Here is an 18,682-nt window from a genome sequence, read left to right as displayed (position 1 = left end):
GGGGCGGGAACCCGGTGCTGGAGACCCGACCCTGAGCCAGGGGTGGGCGGAGCCAGGGGCCAGTCCCGGGGCTGGGTTTGGGCGGGGCCTGAGGCTCGGGCTGCGGTGGGCGGAACCTCAGGTGGGAGGCGGTGCCTAAGCCTCCGCGGACCTGCGCTCAGGTGAGCCCGGCTGCGCGGCGTCTTCTTTCGGGTCTTGGTGGCAAGAATGGAGCAGGGACTGGGGCACTAGTGCGCCCCAGCAGCTCTGAGTTTCTCTCCTAATTTGGGTAGGAGCTGAGGTTTCCCAAGGGAGACCCCGACACGGGGCCCCTGAGACCTTCTATTCCAGAGCTACTTTTCTGGGGGTCCTCGCTAGGGCTTGGGGACCAGCACCCGTGTGTGAAATTCTGGGTAAAACTTAGCAGTTCGTGCCTATGATGTGTTTCTGGGGTGCCCAGACCCAAAAGAGGTAGAAATCAAGTCCTTCTGTCACCAAAGAGGTGCCCAGAGAAGGCCGTGAGTTGTTGAAGGTCATCCAGTTGTGCTCAGGTCTTGACCAGGACTTTCCACCAATGCCTGGTGGGCTTCGACCCGCAGATCCTGGAGAACCCCGACTTGGAGCGCTCACTTGTCCCACTTAACCTATGCTCCCACCCATGCCCCTCCCTCCGCAGAAGTTAATAGCTTGAGACCCACTTTTTAGCCTGATTCCAATGAGACAGTCATCTGCAGGGCCAGACCAACCCCCAGGTCACACCATTGTGACCAATTCAGTTTAGGATTGCTTGGGGGCAGGTGTTGGGAGCCAGGAACTAATGTGTTACAAGGCCCGGCAGCGCACGTGCTTGGTGCCGGATGACTTGAGGGGGAGCGAGGTTTTCATGGTGGGGAGCTTAGGAAGGGGTCCCCAAGGACAGTGGAAGGGGTGGAAGCAAGAGACGGCATCCTTATCTTTTTGCCCTCCCCAGCCATCAGTCCCCCCTCCCCCACCCCTGACCGGAACTAGGAGGCCAAAGTCTGCCCCAAGGTCAAAAAAATTGATTGTTTTGCCGGGAAGGAGCGGGAGTGGGACTGTGGAGGGATTGGCAGGGGACGGCACAGCCCCTTGTCCTCTAGCCTGGGCTGGGGGTTCATATCTGGAAGGCTGGACGGAGGCCAGGACAGTGCCCCCACCCCTTCGAGGGGGAGAAGAACGGCTTGGGCCCAGGCTGCCTGCCAGGGCTGATAAGGGGCCCTCTTGGGGCTCCCACAAACGGTTTATCACTGTGGGGGGAACGGCCCGCAGGGCTCAGGAGGGGGCATGAGCATGGAGCGACTTTGGGGTCTACTTCAGAGAACGGTAAGACCAAATGGGTTGGGGGCCACTTTAGGCCTTCTCTCCAGGTCCTTCCCCCCCCTCCCAACCCCCAAGGCTGGTCCCTCCCCTTCGCACCGCCATCTCTCCCCTCCAGCTTGCCTCTGGGGACCCTTTCCCCTGCCTTGTGCTCCTTTGGCACTCCAGAGCCACTGACCGTTATGGCCAGATCCTACCCCCTGTGCCTCTTTCCCCAGTCTCATGCCCACCGTGCCCCCACCCCCTGCAGCAAAGGTTGTCCCCACGACCCTCTCAGACCATCTACAAGCGTGTGGAGGGCACCCGGCAGTGGCGCCTGGAGGAGGAAGAGGAAGAGGGGGAGGAGGGGGCTGAGCCAGCAGCCCACTTCTGCCCCATGGAGCTGAGGGGCCCCGACCTGGGCTCTCGAGCGGGGAGGCCAAACCTTGGACTCTGGGCAGCAACAGGACGAAAGGCTGCCCCCTACCTGGTCCTGACAGCCCTGCTGATCTTCACTGGGGGTGAGAGTCTTCCCGCCCCCACCAGGGAAGGGCCTGGGTTGGGGGGATTTCCGGAGTCCGGAGTCCGGAGCGGGGCACCAGGGGAGTCTCCATCTTGCCCTCCCCCAGCTTTCCTTCTGGGCTACGTGGCCTTCCGCGGGTCCTGCCAGGCATGTGGGGATGACGTGTTGGTGGTCAGCGAGGACGTAAACTATGAGCCGGGCCCAGATTCCCACCAGGGCACCTTGTACTGGAGCGACCTCCAGGCCATGTTCCTGCGGTTCCTGGGGGAGGGGCGCCTGGAGGACACCATCAGGTAAGGATCAGCCTGTCCCCTTCCCCTGGCCTTGTAAACCCTCATTCACTTGGTTGGACTCTGCTTCCTTAACTCTCCTTCTAGGACCCTGATGTGGGGTCGCTTCTGAGTTCTTCCGCTCGCCTCCCTGGCCTCCCTGTTCAGTGTGGTCCTGGGAAGGATGTATGTTTGGAGCCCAGGGGCGGGAGAGTGTTCTGGAGATAAGAGGGCAAAGGGCGGGACGCCTGGGTGGCTCAGTGGGTTAAATTCTCTACTTTCGGCTCTGGTCATCCCAGGGTTCTGGGATCCAGCCCCATATCGGGCTCTCTGCTCAGCAGGGACCCTGCTTTCCTTCCTCTCTCTCTGCCTGCCTCTCTGCCTACTTGTGATCTCTGTCAAATAAATTTTTTAAAAAATTTAAAAAAAAAAAAGAGGGCAAAGGACTTGGGGTCTGAACAGCACGCTTGGGAATTCGGGAGCGAATGAGGGAGAGCAGAAAGGAGGCAGGACAGATCCAGAAAAGTCCTGAATGCCACATCACGGAGCGTGGATTTTGACCTGGGACTGTGGGGAGCTCTAGGGGCTGGGGGCAGAAGGAGGGGCAGGGGAGCTCTGAGGAGGGATATTTAAAAGAATCAGAAAAAAAAAAGAAAGAAAGAAAGAAAGAAAGAAAGAAAGAAAGAAAGAAAGAAAGAAAAAACAAGAAACAAAAAAAACAAGAAAGGAAATGCATTTGAGAGCACAGACCATCTACATTATGGGAGAGAGATGCCAGCCAGAGGCAGACCACACGGGGTTTCTCTTGTTTTGCTGAGGTCACTTTCCCCATTGGGAAGGAGCTGCCCAGGCAGGTCCAGAGAAGAGGTAGAATCACCAGGAGCACTGTCTTGGGTCAGGAATAGTATTTCAGTGGATTCTCCTGGGGTTTCTAAGTAGAAGCTCACATAAGCCATAGATAGTAAGAGATACATAGTTTCTTTCTCAATCGTTATGCCCTTTCTTTTTCATTGCTTTATCACATTAGAGAGGACATGAATTTAGGTAATGATGACAGGAGATAGGCTTGTCTCCTGACTTGCATAGAAATTAAAAAAAAATTTTTTTTAAGATTTTATTTATTTATTTGACAGACAGAGATCACAAGCAGGCAGAGAGGCAGGCAGAGAGAGAGGAAGGGAAGCAGGCTCCTTGCTGAGCAGAGAGCCCAACATGGGGCTCCATCCGTGGGTCCTGGGATCATGACCCAAGCCGAAGGCAGAGGCTTAACCCACTGAGCCGCCCAGGTGCCCCAGAAATGAAGACTTTAAAACAATAGAATATCATGGTCAGATGGGAGGGGGAGGAGTTTTTAAATTTTTTTAAGGTGAGTGGCAAGAACAGTTTATAATACTCCTGACACGGTGGTTCAGTATCTCTGTGAAGGGCTTTTTTTGGTTTGGTTTTGTTTTTTAAAAGATTTTATTTTTAAAATAAAAGCTCAATAAAATTTTAAAATAAAAAGCTCAAGCTTAATAACCCTGAGATCAGGAGTCCCATGCCCACTGACTGAGCCAGCCAAGTGCCCCAGGGAAGGGCTTTTTAAATATCCCTCCCTAGCCCATAGCCCTCTTTCCCATCCCCTCCCCCAGAAGCAATTCATCTTTTTTTTTTTTTTTTAAGGTTTTATTTATTTATTTGACAGAGATCACAAGTAGGCAGAGAAGCAATGGGCAGGCAGGCTCAAGCAGAGAGCCTGATGCGGGGCTCGATCCCAGGACCCTGAGATCATGACCTGAGCCAAAGGCAGAGGCTTAACCCACTAAGCCACCCAGGTTCCTCTAGAAGCACCTCATCTGATGTTTGCTGTGTGTCTTTAAATTCACACATGGCCTTGCTATACATGTAATGTTTTATGGGCACATGTAGATTTTTCAAAACATAAATGTTTGCCTAAAATCCTCTGTGTCCATTATTTTAAATGTTAAGCCATATGGAAAAATACAAAGAGGAAAGTTTAAAAAAAAAAAAAATCAGTGGCGCCTGGGTGGCTCAGTGGGTTAAAGCCTCTGCCTTTGGCTCAGGTCATGATCTCAGGGTCCTGGGTTTGAGCCCCACATTGGGCTCTCTGCTCAGCGGGAAGCTTGCTGCTTCTCTCTGCCTGCCTCTCTGCAAATAAATAAATAAAATCTTTTTTAAAAAAATCATTCCAAGAGGCACTGCTTGGATGTAGCTATCTCTGTTGTGTGTTTTTAATTTTGATAAACTTTTTTTTTTTAACTTAACATGGTGTTTTCAAGGTCTATCCATATTGCAGTGTGCCCATCAAATTTATTGTTAGGCACAGGAATCCACACTGCGCATCACGTATTTTACAAACATATACTAGCTTGCTCTTTCTTTCTTTCATTTTTAAGATTTTATTTATTTGAGAAAGAAGAGGGAGAGCATGAACGGGGGAGGGGCAGAGGGAGAGGGAGAAGCAGACTTCCTACTGAGCAGGGAGCCTGAGGAGGGGCTCAATCCCAGAACCCCAGGACCCCAGAACCCTGAGATCATGACCTGAGCCAAAGGCAGACGCTTAATGGACTGAGCCACCCAGGTGCCCCTGACAGATGCAGTTTCAAACAGATGCTTGAGCTCCTGGATTGGGATGGGAGGAGGCAGCAGGGATGGTACCGAGAAAGCCCCACTGACCACGAGTCCTGGGGTGCAGGGGTCCTCTTGAGAGCTGAGGGGTGGAGGCTGGGACTAAGGCACATCCTGCACATGGATTTCGAAGTGGCAACATGGACTGAGGGGACCGTGTGTCGAGAGGAAAATGCTAAGCCAGATGCCAAAGTCCTTGATGAAAGCAGACAAGGGACAGATTGGCTGGAAGAAGGGCAGAAGAGGGGAGAGCTGGATGGCAAAGGCTTCAAAGGGGGTTTACCAGAGGAGAGATGGTCAGAAATTCCAGCAGTGGAGCGGGGAGCTTGCTTCTGCTCCAAGCCTGGGTGGTATAAGAACCCGAGTTCTCTCCTGAGCTCAAGAGCCCCACAGGAGACCTAGCCTCTCAAGGGACAGCTTGGGTTTCTGCCAAAGCTACAGGTAGAGGGGTACTGGATGAGGATGCTGAGGAGGGAGGAGTCTGCCTTGGAGCAGGCACAGGTCAAGTCCCATGGCAGGGAGACGGGGGTGGGGGGCAGTCTGTGGCAGGAGTGAGATGGAAGAATAGGGGGACAACAGGCTCACTTAGGTGGTGACAATGGAAGAAGACAAGGACCCGCTATCCTGTCAGGAACCATAGTATCAGATGTCTCTGTTCGGTGCAGCTGGAGGACGGGGGAGACGGAGGGCTGACGGAGACGGAGTCCTTTAGAAGAAAAGCGTTTTCATGGGTGGCCAGTGTGCATGTGTGTGTATGTGTGTGTGCACGTGTGTCGGGGGGCCGTAGATAGACTGGTGAGTTTGCCTGGGCAAGGAAAAACCTAAGGGATGGTGGGCAGGATAGCACGGTATCGGATGCTAAGGCTTTAAGCAGAAGGAGGTGACCTTAGAGATAGCCCAGGTGGTGACCGGATGAATGTGATGGCCCGGGTCAGGGAGAGACTTAGGAGCCCCTCGCCGCCCAGAGCCCAGGGCGACCCCACGTCTCTGGCATCATTCCCTCCTCCCGCCCTCTCCTCCAGGCGTCCAGAAGTCCCTCTCCCCTTCCGCGCCCCAATCCCGCCTCTTCCCGCTCAGGCAAATCAGCCTTCGGAAAAGGATGGCTGGCTCGGCCGGGATGGCCGCTCTGGCTCAGGACATCCGGGGGGCGCTCTCGAGCCAAAAGCTGGACCACGTATGGATGGACACGCACTACGTCGGGCTGCAGTTTCCCCACCCGTGAGTGCGCAGGGGGGGCGCGCTGGGGTTGCGCGGGGGGCGCGCGGGGGGGCACGCGGGGAGCACGCGGGGAGCCACGGAGACGCTCACCACCTCTGCTCTTCAGTGCTCATCCCAATACCCTGCACTGGGTCGATGCGGCTGACAAGCTAGGGGACCCCCTGCCACTGGAGGACCACGACGTCTACTGTCCCTACAGCGCCACGGGCAATGCCACGGTGAGCGCCCCCTGTCCCGCCTCCAAGCCAGCGCGCACCCTTTCTCGGGTGGCGGAGGAGGGACCCGGAGGGCACGCCTTACCGTCTTCCCCATCCCCAGGGAGAGCTGGTGTACGCCCACTACGGGCGGCCGGAGGACCTGCAGGACCTGCGGGCCCGGGGCGTGGAGACGGCGAGGCGCCTCCTGCTGGTGCGCTTGGGGGAGATCAGCTTCGCCCAGAAGGTGAGCGTCCCTGAATGGGGAAGTGGCGTGGAACCAGGAGGATGCGGGGCTGGGGAACAGGATAGCAGCGGATGGGACGCGTCTAGGAGGCTGTCGGAGAGAGAAAAGAGAGAACCAAGTGGGTCGTAAGAAAATGTTGGCAGGAAATGTTGGGATGGGGAACAAACACGGAGGAATGCAGAGGACGGTGGGACAGTGCCAAGGCACTGGGAGAAGGCGGGAAGATGAGGGTCAGGCGGTGCCCACAGGCTCTCTGTGGTTCCATGACAGCAGAGCGGAGCCCATGCTACTTCCCTTTTCCTTGCTTCTCCTGCCCTTACAACTGGGTGCTCTCCAGGAGAAGGAGTCCGTTAGCCACTCCCCTTCCCCAGGTGGCCAGTGCCCAGGACTTTGGGGCCGAAGGAGTACTCATATACCCCGATCCAGCAGACTTCTCCCAGGACCCACACAAGCTCGGCCTGTCCAGCCACAGGGCTGTGTATGGACATGTGAGTCTGGGGAAGCCAGCAGTGGATTCTTGGAGTCCCCAGAACTGGACCTCCTTGTCTGGGATGAGGCTGGTAGGCTACCCCTGGGAGCCCAGCTCACAGCTTTGGTGTGGACATCCCTTTCCTCGCAGGTGCATCTCGGAACTGGGGACCCCTACACGCCTGGCTTCCCTTCCTTTAATCAAACCCAGTTCCCTCCAGTCCAGTCCTCCGGCCTCCCTAACATACCCGCCCAGCCCATCAGTGCGGACATTGCCTCCCTCCTGCTAAGGTGAGGGGCCTGTGTGGGCCAGGATGGGAAGAGGAAGGGAGACATAGCTAGCCTGTAAAGTGCTTTTGCGTGAAGTAGGAAAAGGTCGATCTACTGCGTGGGCTCAGCCTCAGTTTGAGCAGGACACAACCTGCACAACTGTCCACGGCAGCAGGCAGAAGGCAGAAGTCGAGCTGGAGCAGGAAGGTGGGAGGGAAAGCGCCCAGAGGGAGCTCTGGGCACTTCTACAGCCTGGGCCTCTGTGTCGCTTCTGACCCTTTCTGCCCCACCTCTCTCCAGGAAGCTCCAAGGCCCTGTGGCCCCCCAGGAGTGGCAGGGGCGCCTCCCAGTCTCCCCTTATCGCCTGGGCCCTGGGCCAGGCTTGCGTCTCGGGGTCAACAACCACAGGGTCTCTACCCCCATCAGCAACATCTTTGGCTGCATCGAGGGCCGCTCCGAGCCAGGTGTGCTAGCTTGCCCAGCATCCCCCGCGGCCAGAAGTTGGGGAGCCACCACTCATGAACCCTGGCTAGAGATGGGGATGGGGCAGGTGGCCCTGGGGGCGTGGGCAAGAGTGGTGCTCAGTGGAGGGGGCGGCAGGGCTGAGCAGGGAGGGAGGCTGGCGAGTTGAGGCCGATCTGGGACCGAGAGGGGTGGCAAAGAGTAGATCCCATGGTCAAATCTGTCCAGAAACGGGATGGGCAGCTTGGCACAGTAGTGAGTTCTCTAGCACGGGACGGGAGCAAGCATGAATTGGGTGATCTTATAGCATGAACGGGACTTCCCATGAGATAGATGAACCTTTCAAACCTAACTAGATGTAGAGAGCAATGGGCAATCAAAGTGGGTTTTTGAGGGGCGCCTGGGTGGCTCAGTGGGTTAAGCCGCTGCCTTCGGCTCAGGTCATGATCTCAGGGTCCTGGGATCGAGTCCCGCATCGGGCTCTCTGCTCAGCGGAGAGCCTGCTTCCCTCTCTCTCTCTCTGCCTGCCTCTCCGTCTACTTGTGATTTCTCTCTGTTAAATTAAAAAAAAAAAAAAAGTGGGTTTTTGAGCCAAAGAGGGTGGTACCTACAAGCACTGATGGAGAGACACGGGGTGGGGTGTGGGGGGCGGGTGGCGGCTCAGAGGAGAATTCGGGAGCAGGGGCGGGGTGAATTAGACAGAGGCGTGAAGGAGGAAAAGCTGTCAGGACTTGCACAGGACATGGCCCGGCCAGGGAGGTGATGGAGTCCAGCATGAGGCCAGGCACCCTGCTGAGGGAGCAGGCCATCCAGGCAGGGCCGAGGGGAGGAGGGCCACTCTCCTTGAGGACAGCAAGGATTGCAGGGCTGGGAGGTAGAGAGAGTGGTAGGGGGGAAGGACTGGGAAATGGTGGGGAGGCCCCATGAGCACGCACCCTCCCAGGTAGTCTCTGGGTTCTCCCAGTGTAAGGACGTGGACCCCAAGTCTCCCCTCCTACAGATCACTATGTTGTCATCGGGGCCCAGAGGGATGCGTGGGGCCCAGGTGCGGCCAAGTCCGCCGTGGGGACGGCCATCCTGCTGGAGCTGGTGCGGACCTTTTCCTCCATGGTGAGCAACGGTAAGGTCAGGGCCTGGGCCGGGCAGCTGGGGCTGTGGCCCGAGCCAGCACAGGGCAGAGAGGCAGGCGGGCACAGGCTAGAGGGTGGCCAGGCAGACCTGGGCTCCAAACCTAGCTTCCTCACGTCCCAGCTGGCCCCGGACAAGTCGCTTCTCCTGTTTCCTGCTGCGAACAGGAGAGTAGAGTTGGCCCTTGAGCAGCACCAGGGTCGGGGGCGCTGACTCCGCTCAGCTGAAGATCTGCATGTGAGTGGACCGAAGTGGTTCAAACCCAAGTTCAAGGGGCAGCTGTAGTAACGGTCCTCGGTCTGAGTGAAGTATTAGGCAGGAGACTCCGGAGGAAGGCTAGCTCCGTCCCTGTGATAGTGGAGTCTGGGCAGACCAGGTGAGGTGGGCTGGGCTGAGGACTTGGTGGGAGGAACGGAGAGACCCCAGGGCCGCAGGACAGAAGAAGACAAAGGTGTGTCTCTGCTGGGCCTCCAGCGGAGCCCGTCCTCCTGACCCGCTCTGCTTCCAGGCTTCCAGCCCCGCAGGAGTCTGCTGTTCATCAGCTGGGACGGAGGGGACTTTGGGAGTGTGGGCTCCACAGAGTGGCTGGAGGTAATGTGGGGTCCAGGGCAGGGGATCAGGCAGTAGGGAGGATGGGGGGTTAAACTCCACATCCCTTACCCACAGGGCTACCTCAGCGTGCTGCACCTCAAAGCCGTGGTCTACGTGAGCTTGGACAATGCAGTGCTGGGTGAGTGGGGATAGGGGGCACCTGCTGGGTGCACGCTGGCCGCGGGGCCCAGCCTAGAGCCTGGCATCCTTTGTCCCTCTCTACAGGCGATGACAAGTTCCATGCGAAGACCAGCCCCCTTCTGATCAGCCTCATAGAGAACATCCTGAAGCAGGCAAGAGCCTGGCCGGGAGCCGGGGACGAAGGGAAGCTGGTGGCAGCCAGCGCCTGACCCGTGCCCCGCGTCCTGCCCCCCAGGTGGACTCCCCTAACCGCAGTGGGCAGACCCTCTTTGAGCAGGTGACCTTCAACAGTCACAGCTGGGACGCCGAAGTGTAAGTTGGGGCCAGGAGGGCGGGAGGACAGCTGTGGGGGGAGCCGAAGCCACACGCCCTCCAACCTGCCCACTCCCAGGATCCGGCCGCTGCCCATGGACAGCAGTGCCTATTCCTTCACGGCCTTTGCGGGGGTTCCTGCCGTCGAGTTCTCCTTCATGGAGGTGAGACTTCCTGGCCCTGCCCCGGAGCAGCAGCCCCCCAGCTTCTGTGTCCCCTGCCCCTGCGCCAGCCCGCGCCCTGTCCCGGCAGGATGGCCAGGCGTACCCGTTCCTGCACACGAAGGATGACACGTACGAGAACCTACACACGATGCTGCGAGGCCGCCTGCCTGCTGTGGCCCAGGCTGTGGCCCAGCTCGCGGGGCAGCTCCTCATCCGGCTCAGCCACGATCACCTGCTGCCTCTGGACTTCGGCCGCTACGGGGACGTGGTCCTCAAGCACATCGGCAGCCTCAATGAGTTCTCCGGAGACCTGAAGGTCCAAGATACCAACCCTGCTCCTGGCTTCTGGGGGTGGTGGTGGGGCGCTATATCCCCTTAAAGCGTTGCCCCCGCTCCTCACAGTCCTTAGGGTCTAGTCCCCTCCGGCAGCCCGGCCCCTTGACTCCTGCCCTACGACCCAGCTGGGACCCTCCCAACGACCCAGCTGGGACCCTCCCAACCACCCAGGTCTTCCCTCTCCCAGCATCCCGTCCCCCTACAGCCCCTCCTCCTGCCACCCCGGGGGTCCCAGCCTAGGCCAGGGTCCTGGCCCCCGCGTCTGGCCCCAGTCTGCATCTCCACCCTCAGGCCCGCGGGCTGACCCTCCAGTGGGTGTACTCCGCGCGCGGGGACTACATCCGCGCGGCAGAGAAGCTACGAAAGGAGATCTACAGCTCGGAGGAGAGCGATGAGCGGCTGATGCGCATGTACAACGTGCGGATCATGCGGGTGAGGCCCCGCCCACCCCTCCCCCCTCCCTCCGCCCACCCCCTCCCCCTCCCTCTTCCCCCTTCCCCTCCATCATCACACACCGTACAAGAGGCACAAGCTTCTGGCCCAGGAGGGGCAAATGCTTAAGAAATTCAGAGCAAGGAGAGCTCTCTTCCTCCTGGTAATAAGGTGGGTGAAACCCAGAGAAGCTGCCTGGGGGAGGTGTCAGGTAAAGTTATACAAGACCTTAGTCCTTGGCCCATTCCTCCAGCTTAGTTTTGAAGACTTTGCAACCCACACAACATCTCCTGTTCCATCCCCCCAGCTTCCTTCCATTTCTTTATCCCAAGAACTCGGTCTGGCCACCCACTGATTTTGGAAAATGGGATAAGTAGGGGCTGTGGGCATGGGGGAAAGTCTACAGGGAAAAATTAAAAACTGGAGCATCCTCTGTGAGTATAGAGTAGACAGCGGATTCTCAGTTATGCCCGACATTGAGTCCTCCTTGAGTCCCTGCCTGTTTTCCTTGGCATCACTCATTCTTTCTGTTTACAAACCCACCTCTCTTGCTCTTTCGTCCTTGCTCTTTTCTCCTGACCCCCCTCATTCTCTCTCTGCACTTTCCTCTTCCTCCCTACTTCCTGGCCTCTCCACCTCTCTTCCCCTTTGTCCCCTCCACGAAGACACCAGTGATCCTGCAGGTGAGACAAGAGATTGGGCCTGGTTCCTTCTCATTTGCAGATCTTGTTCTAACCCCTGCTGTCCCAGACTCCAGGAACACAAAATGATCCTCCCCTCGCCTGACCCCCTAAGTAGCTACATGCCCCCCCCCCCCATCTGTGCGTAAGGGACATGATTCAGACTCAGGGCTGGAGAGTTTAAGAATCAATACTTCAGAACCAGGAGCATAGAGCTGGGCCAGACCCAGGGAAGGTCGTGGCTCTAGACCAGGGGTATGTAAATGATAGCCCGTGGGCCAGACTTGGCCTGGTCCCTATTTCTGCAAGTAACGTTTTATGGAAACACAGCCACGCTCATTGATTTTCATATTGTCTGTGGCTGCTTGTGTGCTGGCTGTGGTGGTCAAGTTTAGCATTTGCAGCAGAAACAACATGGTCTGCAAAACCAAAAATATTTACGATGTGCAGAAAAGGTTTGCCAAGCCCTGCTTTAGACTATGATGTTGGCCTTGAAGAATGGACAGAACTTGGGTCGGTGCAAAGAAAAGACATTTCGGAGTGGAGAGGCCCAGAGTAAGGGTGTGGTGGGGACACAGGCCTGGTTGTCCTTAGGAGCAGCGTGTGGGCTAGCAGAGCCAGAACAGAAGCCTGTGGAGAAGCAGGGGGCAGAGGTACACCAAATAGTGGGATAGAGTTCACCGATGAGGAGCCTTGAATGCCAGGATGAGAAGTTTGGATTTTTAAGGGTCCGGGCATCAAGGAAATTAGGAAGGTGTTTGAGCAAGGAGGTGATGTGGGCGGAGTGGACTTTTAGGAAGGATTTGGCCAGGGTGTAAATGGAGAAGAGGGAATGAAGTTAGCAAAGACTGAGGTCTGGATGAGAGTGGCAGGTTGCTGATGAGCGGCAGAAGATGCCGCCCGTGCGTGAGGGAACCGGAGTGATGTGAGACGTGGAAGGAAACGGACAGACAGGGTGTTGAGGGAAGAGAAGGAAAACCACAGCAGAGCTGCCATTTACTGAGGGCTGTGTGGGAGGCTGTGTCAGGTGCCCCCTTACCCACTGGGGAGGTCCAGAAGGGTGGAGGGCAGGATTCCAGTGGCTCATTTGTCAGGTAGGCTTGGCAGTTATCCCACGAGGTCCACGGCTGAGCCCTTGGAGTGAAAGATGGAGGACTTGAAAAGATAGGTCCTAATGAGCTTAGAGATGACAATTTTCCTGGGGAGGCACCCACCCAGTGGGTATTGGAAAGTTTTCCAAGTGATTCTTTTTTTTTTTTTTTTAATGATTTGTTTTATTTATTTGAGAGAGAGAAGAGAGACAGAGAGCATTGGGGGCAGGGGGGCAGTCAGAGGGAGAAGCAGACTCTCCACTGAGCAGGAAGCCTGATGCGGGACTCCATCCTGGGACTCCATGGTCATGACCTGGGCCCAAGGTGGTCGCTTAACCAACCGATCCCTCCAGGCGCCCTCCCCAAGTTGATTCTGATATGCAGCCAGAGAAGAAAACTAATGGCGTGTAGGTAAGGAGATCAGAGGGTGTAGGTCGAACCCTGGGCTTGGCCGTGGGTGGTAGCAGAAGGAACCAGAGAGGGTGGAAAGAAGGTGGACGAATCCGGCTAGGAGAGAGACCGTCTCTGGAAAGACGTTTTGCAGGGAGGACAGACAGACAGGCACTTAATTAGGGCTTGCCAGTCCCTTTGACCTTTGACTCTGGGCTGTGGACGTTCCTGGCGGTGAGGGGGAATGTAGACTTCTTTGAGGCTTCAGCCGGGTAAGTGAATGGGTGAAGAGGGAAGACTGGGGAGACGTGGACCCAGGCTTGGAGGCCCAAGGCTCAGAACGGGATAGAACCCAAAACACAGCCCGAGGACACATCCTACCCAGCTGCTGGTGACGTCAAGGAATGGCCGCCCCCGATTGGGTAGCCACAGGGAGGTGGGACTTGAAGCAGCTGCAATGGTCCCAAGCTGGGTGGGGAGTTGCTGTTCTGGCCCGCGCTCTCGGCCGGCCGAAGCCCCACCCCGACCTGATCCCCTTCTTGGCGCAGGTGGAGTTCTACTTCCTGTCCCAGTACGTGTCGCCGGCCGACTCCCCGTTCCGCCACATCTTCCTGGGCCGCGGAGACCACACACTGGGCGCGCTGCTCGACCACGTGCGGTTGCTGCGCTCGGGAGGCTCTGGAGACCCAGGGGCCGCCGCCTCCAGGGTGGCTCCCGGCCTGGGCTTCCAGGAGAGCCGCTTCCGACGCCAGCTGGCCCTTCTCACCTGGACGCTGCAGGGGGCCGCCAACGCACTTAGCGGGGACGTCTGGAACATCAATAACAACTTCTGAGGTCCATGGTGGGAGGGTGCGGGGGGGGGGCGGGGAGAAGCTGGGGCATATGCCCCAAGCTCTTGCTCTCCCGTTAGAGTGATTTCTGGGTGATAGGGGTACCTAGTACCACCTGTCATTGCTGACCGATTTCTCATCAGCCCTTCCGGTCTCTGCAAGGGGCCCAGCCGAGGTGCCAGCACAGACACCCACCCCCAGGCCCTGCCGTGTAGGAGCAGGTGAGCTGTGCCTTCCACGATGGGCTGGCCATACTGTCAGCTAATCTGAGAGCATCCGCATGCTCATCGCACAGCCTCTTCCCCTTCAGGAAATGGGGTCCCCCACACCTAGCGACGCCTCTGGAAGGTTTCCTAGGCCCTGGGGAGGGGGCCAGCCCTCTTGGTGGGAGAATGGCTGGAACTGCAGCCTATAGCCCCAGCAGGTGGTCTGTGGCGGGAGGGGCTGGGGTTTGGACCTGAATAAACTAGAGGGTGGCAACTGTTCTTTACAAACACCTTTATGCTCGTTCCTTACTCTCACTCCACCCAGTCGTCCCTCACTTGAGACAGGGAAGGGTTGGGCAGAAGGGCCAGAGAAGGCAGAAGTAGGAACACTCTCTCTCCACGTCTTGGGAGGCCGCAGGCTGCGCTCTCACGTCCAAGGCAGCTGCATAAATCCTGGGGCTGGTCTTTGGGCTACTCCATCCTCTTTTGTTCCCAGTATGGCACAACAGGTCCTACCCTGGTTCCAGCATGAGCCTCTGCCTTTGCCCCTGCCCACCTCCTTGAGCCCCTTGATCCAGACTGGGTTCTCAGGAGCCTGGAAGATGGTCAGACCCTCCTCAGCTATTTCCTTCCCTGACATACTGTCCAGAACAAATTTCCCAAAGTGGTTTCTCGGCCCTTTACCTTGTCCATTTGCTTCTTGTAGCACACAGAATAGTGGTCTGGAAAAAGATGTTCATGTCGTAATTCCTGGAACCTGTGAGTGAATGGTACCTTACACAACAAAAAGGACTTTTTGGATGTGATTAAATTGAGGATCTTGAGATGGGGAGTGTTTCACGCTGAAATATGTCCCCCTCACCGGAGCTGAAGCCTGACCCTTAGTACCTCAGAGTCTGTATTTGGAGACAGGGACTTAGGTTTGAATGAGGCCATTAGGGTGGGCCTAATCCAATCTACTCAGGGTCCTTATAAGAAAATTTGTCACAGGGGCATCTGGGTGGCTTGGTCAGATGTCAGGCTCTTGACCTCAGCTCAGGTCTTGATCTCAGGGTCATGAGTTCAAGCCCTACACTGGGCTCTGCACTGGGTGTGGAGTCTACTTTTTAAAAAGGTGGGGGGTCTCTGGGTGGCTCAGTCAGTGAAGGGTCTGCCTTCAGCTCTGATCATGACCTTGGAGTACTAGGTTCAAGCCCTACATTAGGCTCTCTGCTCAGCAGGGAGCCTACTTCCTCCTCCCTCTCTCTGCCTGCCTCTCTGCCTACTTGTGATCTCTCTGTAAAATAAATAAATAAAATCTTAAAAAAAAAAAAAAAAAAGGCATCTAGCTCAAGACTATGAGACTGGATATGTGCAGTGGGCGGGATCGGGCCAAGATTTGTTTCTTTGTAGGTTAAGTACATTAGTTTAGGGACGGGACCCTATTTGGGGGGCTAAAGGGGACCTTAAAAATCTGCTGGCCCAATCCCCTCATTTTAGAGGTAGAAAGAGAAGCTCAGAGAAGTTCAGTGACTTGCTCAAGGTCACACATTTTCCCGGTGTGACACTAGGACCAGAACCCAGGTCTTCTATATCCTCACTGGGCTCCTTGACTGTCCCCCACCCCTTCCTGGGTCTCCTGTGGCCGGAAGGAGAAACTTCAGGAAAGAAGTGGGAAGGAAGGGGCTGCTCCCTCCATTTCTCAGTTTGATTTTAAAAATTTATTTTATTCAATTTGGAAAATGAATACAAATCCCTGGGTGCCTGGGGGAGGGAGGATGGGCGGGAAGAAGAGGGAGTAGGAACTGAGGCGAGGCATAAGCATCACAGTGGCTGTCTCATGGGCACGTCCAAGTCCCTGCCCCAGGAGGTGGGGGGAGGGTGAGCAGAGAGCTCAGGTCCGGAGGAACACCGTGGTGAGGAGTCCTGGAGAGCAGAGAAAGAAGACCAAGGGGGTGAGCAGCCCTGGGGCCCTGCTAGCCTCCCTCCTAGGTCCCCACGCCCCCAGCCACTACTGTGCTCACCCAGGATGTAGGCTGCCACCAACTTCTGTCCCAGGGTGACGTGCAGGATTTGGGGCAGCTGGCTGCCGAGCTCGTCCTGGAGCGGGAGCAGCAGGAAGGCCACAGAGACTATGCCGGTCAGCAAGAAGAGGAGGAAGGAGCTGGTGGCCAGTTGTGGGGGGCGGTCTGGGAAACAAAGGTCATCAGAAGCTCCACCCGCCCTCCTGCCCAGCCCAGCGCCCTCCAGGGAGGAAGCTGGAGATGGGAGGTGTATTTTTATGGGCCTCCAGGGGACATGTTGCAAGTGTCCCCTCCTTCCTGTAGCTTCTGTCCCCACAGGCATGAGAGACCCTCTCCCCTCTGGGCCCTCAGCACTTTTTTCTCTTCACCCTGCCTTCATTATTGACTCCTGTACATGTCCCTCAGGCAAGGGACTCTCCCATGTGCTGCCCACAGCTTGGTTTGGCGTAGTTGCTCAGTATGGGTTTTTTATTGAACTGAGCAGAGAGGAAGCAAATGATAGGAAGTACTGAGGTTAGAGCTAAGGAAGAACTTTTCCTTCTAAGTAGAAGCCAGAAACCAGGGGAACTAAAAAGCCTGCTTTTTGCCTAACCTGATATAAAATCTAAACTCCTAGGAATGCTTCTACGAAGAAGCAAAACACGGAGCCAGAAGACCCCTTCAGCTCCAGCTTAGCCCATCTCTAGGGTAATGCTCAAGAACTCGGGGCACCTGTGTGGCTCAGTGGGCTAAGCCTCTGCCTTTGGCTCAGGTCATGATCCCAGGGTCCTGGGATTGAATCCCGCATCGGGCTCTCTGCTTGGCAGGGAGCCTGCTTCCTCCACTCTCTCTCTCTCTCTCTGACTGCCTCTCTGCCTACTTGTGATCTCTCTCTGTCAAATAAATAAATAAATAAATAAATAAATTCTTTTAATTAAAAAAAAAAAAAGAACTCGAGAATTCCCATCCCCCGACTCACTCTCTGGGAAGTGTCTGGCCTTGGGTGGTGCTGTCCAGGAAGGAGGCCCTGGGTGGGGTGTTGGGTCAGGCTGTCCCTGAAGCTCGAGGGGGTAGGCTGGGGCCCTCAGAACCGAAGTGATGTCCTTGCGCCCCACCACTGTACCCTCAGCTCCCTCCTCAGACAGCTCAATGCGGAAGCGGTCCTGGACGTCATAGTGGCTGGGAATGGGGGCCACGTGGCGAATCACACTGGTCCCAAAATAGGAGAGAGACCCAGTGAGAGGAAGTGAGTAACAGGCAGTGATCCAAGTGGATCCAGGCCCCACCTCCCAGAAGCCTTCCCCTTAGGGACGCAGACAGAGGTGGGGAAAAAGGTTGCAGAGAACCAGGTCTGAGCTGTATGTTACCAGCTCCGGTAATTGAGACAAAGGTGGCACCGACCCCTGGCCTCCGTGAGTCCCCTCCACCCTCCTCACTCACATGTCAATGCAGGATTGAGGCTTCACATATCCTTCTGCGTCAAACACCGTGTATTTGGCCGGCGCTGTGCACAGGACTGAGGGGTAAAGGCACACAGAGACCGACTATTGCTTCAGAGACAAGCTTGCCCATGGAGGGACATTAGAGTCCCCCCTCCCTTCTAACCCAGGGCTGGACGTGACTCTTCCAGCCAGCCAAGCTTGGCTATCTGACCCCACTCATCTCACTCCTCCAGCCCGCACATCCCCCAATGTCCTGCTGCCAGACCCAGATCCCCGGCATGAGGCGCCCATCCCTTCACCTCGGAAGCGAAGCGCGGCTCCCGTGGGGTTATAGAGCGTCAGCAGCTGCCGGGGTCCGCTCCGCTGGTCCGCCCTGAATACTAGGTCCGGGGGAAAGACGAGGACAGGGACAAGTCCCGAGAGAGGAGGGGCGCCCCGGGACCCCCGCCCAGGAGCCCCCGGGCCCACCAGCTCCTGGTCCTGGGGCGCCCCACGGCGCATGCAGGCTGTGGACGGTGGACATACGAGGACAGAGCTCAGGGGACAGGGCCTGGAGTCTAAAGCTGGGGGACGAGAGGGGAGAAAGGGATTGGAATGAGATCGGGGGGGCAGGGCCTGGTCTGATGCCGCCGCCGCCGCGTCGGAACCCCGCTAGATGAGGCTCCCGCAGACCAGGCCCAGGCCCCCCAAACCCTTCCCCTCTCCAGCTCTGTCCCGGGTCCCTTTAAGCCCCGCCCCAAGCCCCACCTCATGGTCACGCCCACCCCATAAACCCTGCCCCAGCTGTTCCCAACCCGGGCCTCGTCTCCAGGCCCGGCTCCCGATCTCCAAAAGCCCCGCCCGCCCCGCCTCGGGCCCCGCCCCTTCCGGGCGTCCCAGCTCTTTGGCCAGACTCCGCCCGCCGCAGCGCCCCCCTCCGGAGCCGCCCTTTCTCCAGTCTCTCCAGAGACCTTTATTTGCGCCTCCGACTCTCCTCCCTGAGGTTGGCTCGCAGCGCCTTCGTGCCTCAGCCTCCGAACTGCCGCTCGTGCTGTGAGGCTTACCTTCTGGTCACTGAACCTGCCAATCAACTTTTGGCCGGACCGAGGCTGCCATCTTCCCGAGAGACCGGTTTCTGCACTTCCGCCGTACGGCCCCTGTCATTGGCTAGGGCGGCCTCGTTTCCGCCGTCAGCACGTGCCGATTGGTGAGTCTAAAGACGTGATTGGCTTGATCCCAGTGACGTATAACTTTACGGGCTACTCGGGGCAAAAAGCTCTACCCGGAGTAAGTCAGGGGGCCCGGCGGAGTTTGGGAGTTGGGAACTGGGCTTTGTTCCTCCCCACTGAGACCTCCAAGTCGCTAGAATCACAACCCATAGGAAAGCCCTCTTTTTCTGTTTTAAT

General features: G+C 57.1%; 2 protein-coding genes across 5 annotated transcripts; one reads left to right on the top strand and one right to left on the bottom strand.

Annotated features, from left to right (window-relative positions):
• The first annotated feature begins 140 nt into the window (after window positions 1-140).
• On the top strand, window positions 141-14,697 carry TFR2 (transferrin receptor 2). Of its 2 annotated transcripts, none has more exons than XM_044233263.1 (18): window positions 141-161; window positions 1,565-1,814; window positions 1,923-2,109; window positions 5,791-5,931; window positions 6,038-6,149; window positions 6,250-6,372; window positions 6,744-6,860; window positions 6,992-7,131; window positions 7,411-7,574; window positions 8,573-8,692; window positions 9,209-9,291; window positions 9,367-9,430; window positions 9,517-9,584; window positions 9,668-9,744; window positions 9,824-9,908; window positions 9,997-10,224; window positions 10,536-10,676; window positions 13,386-14,697. In XM_044233263.1, the coding sequence occupies exons 2-18, from the start codon at window positions 1,691-1,693 to the stop codon at window positions 13,668-13,670; spliced, it is 2,259 nt and encodes a 752-aa protein (XP_044089198.1). In that variant the 5' UTR covers window positions 141-161; window positions 1,565-1,690; the 3' UTR covers window positions 13,671-14,697. The 2 variants fall into 2 exon arrangements, with proteins under 2 accessions (XP_044089198.1, XP_044089197.1); XM_044233262.1 differs by lacking the exon at window positions 141-161 and adding an exon at window positions 897-1,320.
• An 867-nt stretch (window positions 14,698-15,564) lies between these two features.
• On the bottom strand, window positions 15,565-18,414 carry MOSPD3 (motile sperm domain containing 3). 3 transcript variants are annotated; one of them, XM_044233085.1, is made up of 6 exons: window positions 18,341-18,414; window positions 17,597-17,860; window positions 17,296-17,371; window positions 16,835-17,064; window positions 15,877-16,041; window positions 15,565-15,778 (listed from the first exon to the last, which is right to left on the bottom strand). In XM_044233085.1, exons 2-6 carry the CDS (start codon window positions 17,796-17,798, stop codon window positions 15,747-15,749), a joined length of 705 nt encoding a protein of 234 aa, XP_044089020.1. In that variant the 5' UTR covers window positions 17,799-17,860; window positions 18,341-18,414; the 3' UTR covers window positions 15,565-15,746. The 3 variants fall into 3 exon arrangements, with proteins under 3 accessions (XP_044089020.1, XP_044089022.1, XP_044089021.1); XM_044233087.1 differs by lacking the exon at window positions 18,341-18,414 and adding an exon at window positions 18,248-18,317; XM_044233086.1 differs by lacking the exon at window positions 18,341-18,414 and adding an exon at window positions 18,092-18,107.
• Between the last annotated feature and the right edge of the window lie 268 nt (window positions 18,415-18,682).

This window comes from Neovison vison, chromosome 14 (genome assembly GCF_020171115.1).
Source record: "Neovison vison isolate M4711 chromosome 14, ASM_NN_V1, whole genome shotgun sequence".
In the NCBI taxonomy this organism is placed as follows: Eukaryota; Metazoa; Chordata; class Mammalia; order Carnivora; family Mustelidae; genus Neogale; species Neogale vison.
This window is presented reverse-complemented; position numbering and strand designations above follow the sequence as displayed.

Bases quoted from the DNA above. Each gene is read 5' to 3' on its own strand.
- TFR2 (XM_044233262.1), top strand. From the start codon at position 1,282: ATGAGCATGGAGCGACTTTGGGGTCTACTTCAGAGAACG. The intron at 5,932-6,037 runs GTGAGTGCGCAG...TCTGCTCTTCAG, and splicing joins GGGCTGCAGTTTCCCCACCC to TGCTCATCCCAATACCCTGC. The intron at 6,861-6,991 runs GTGAGTCTGGGG...CTTTCCTCGCAG, and splicing joins ACAGGGCTGTGTATGGACAT to GTGCATCTCGGAACTGGGGA.
- MOSPD3 (XM_044233085.1), bottom strand. From the start codon at position 17,798: ATGCGCCGTGGGGCGCCCCAGGACCAGGAGCTGGTGGGCCCGGGGGCT. The intron at 17,372-17,596 runs GTGAAGGGATGG...TTTACCCCTCAG, and splicing joins AGCCGCGCTTCGCTTCCGAG to TCCTGTGCACAGCGCCGGCC. The intron at 16,042-16,834 runs GTGAGTCGGGGG...TTTGTTTCCCAG, and splicing joins GGCCAGACACTTCCCAGAGA to ACCGCCCCCCACAACTGGCC.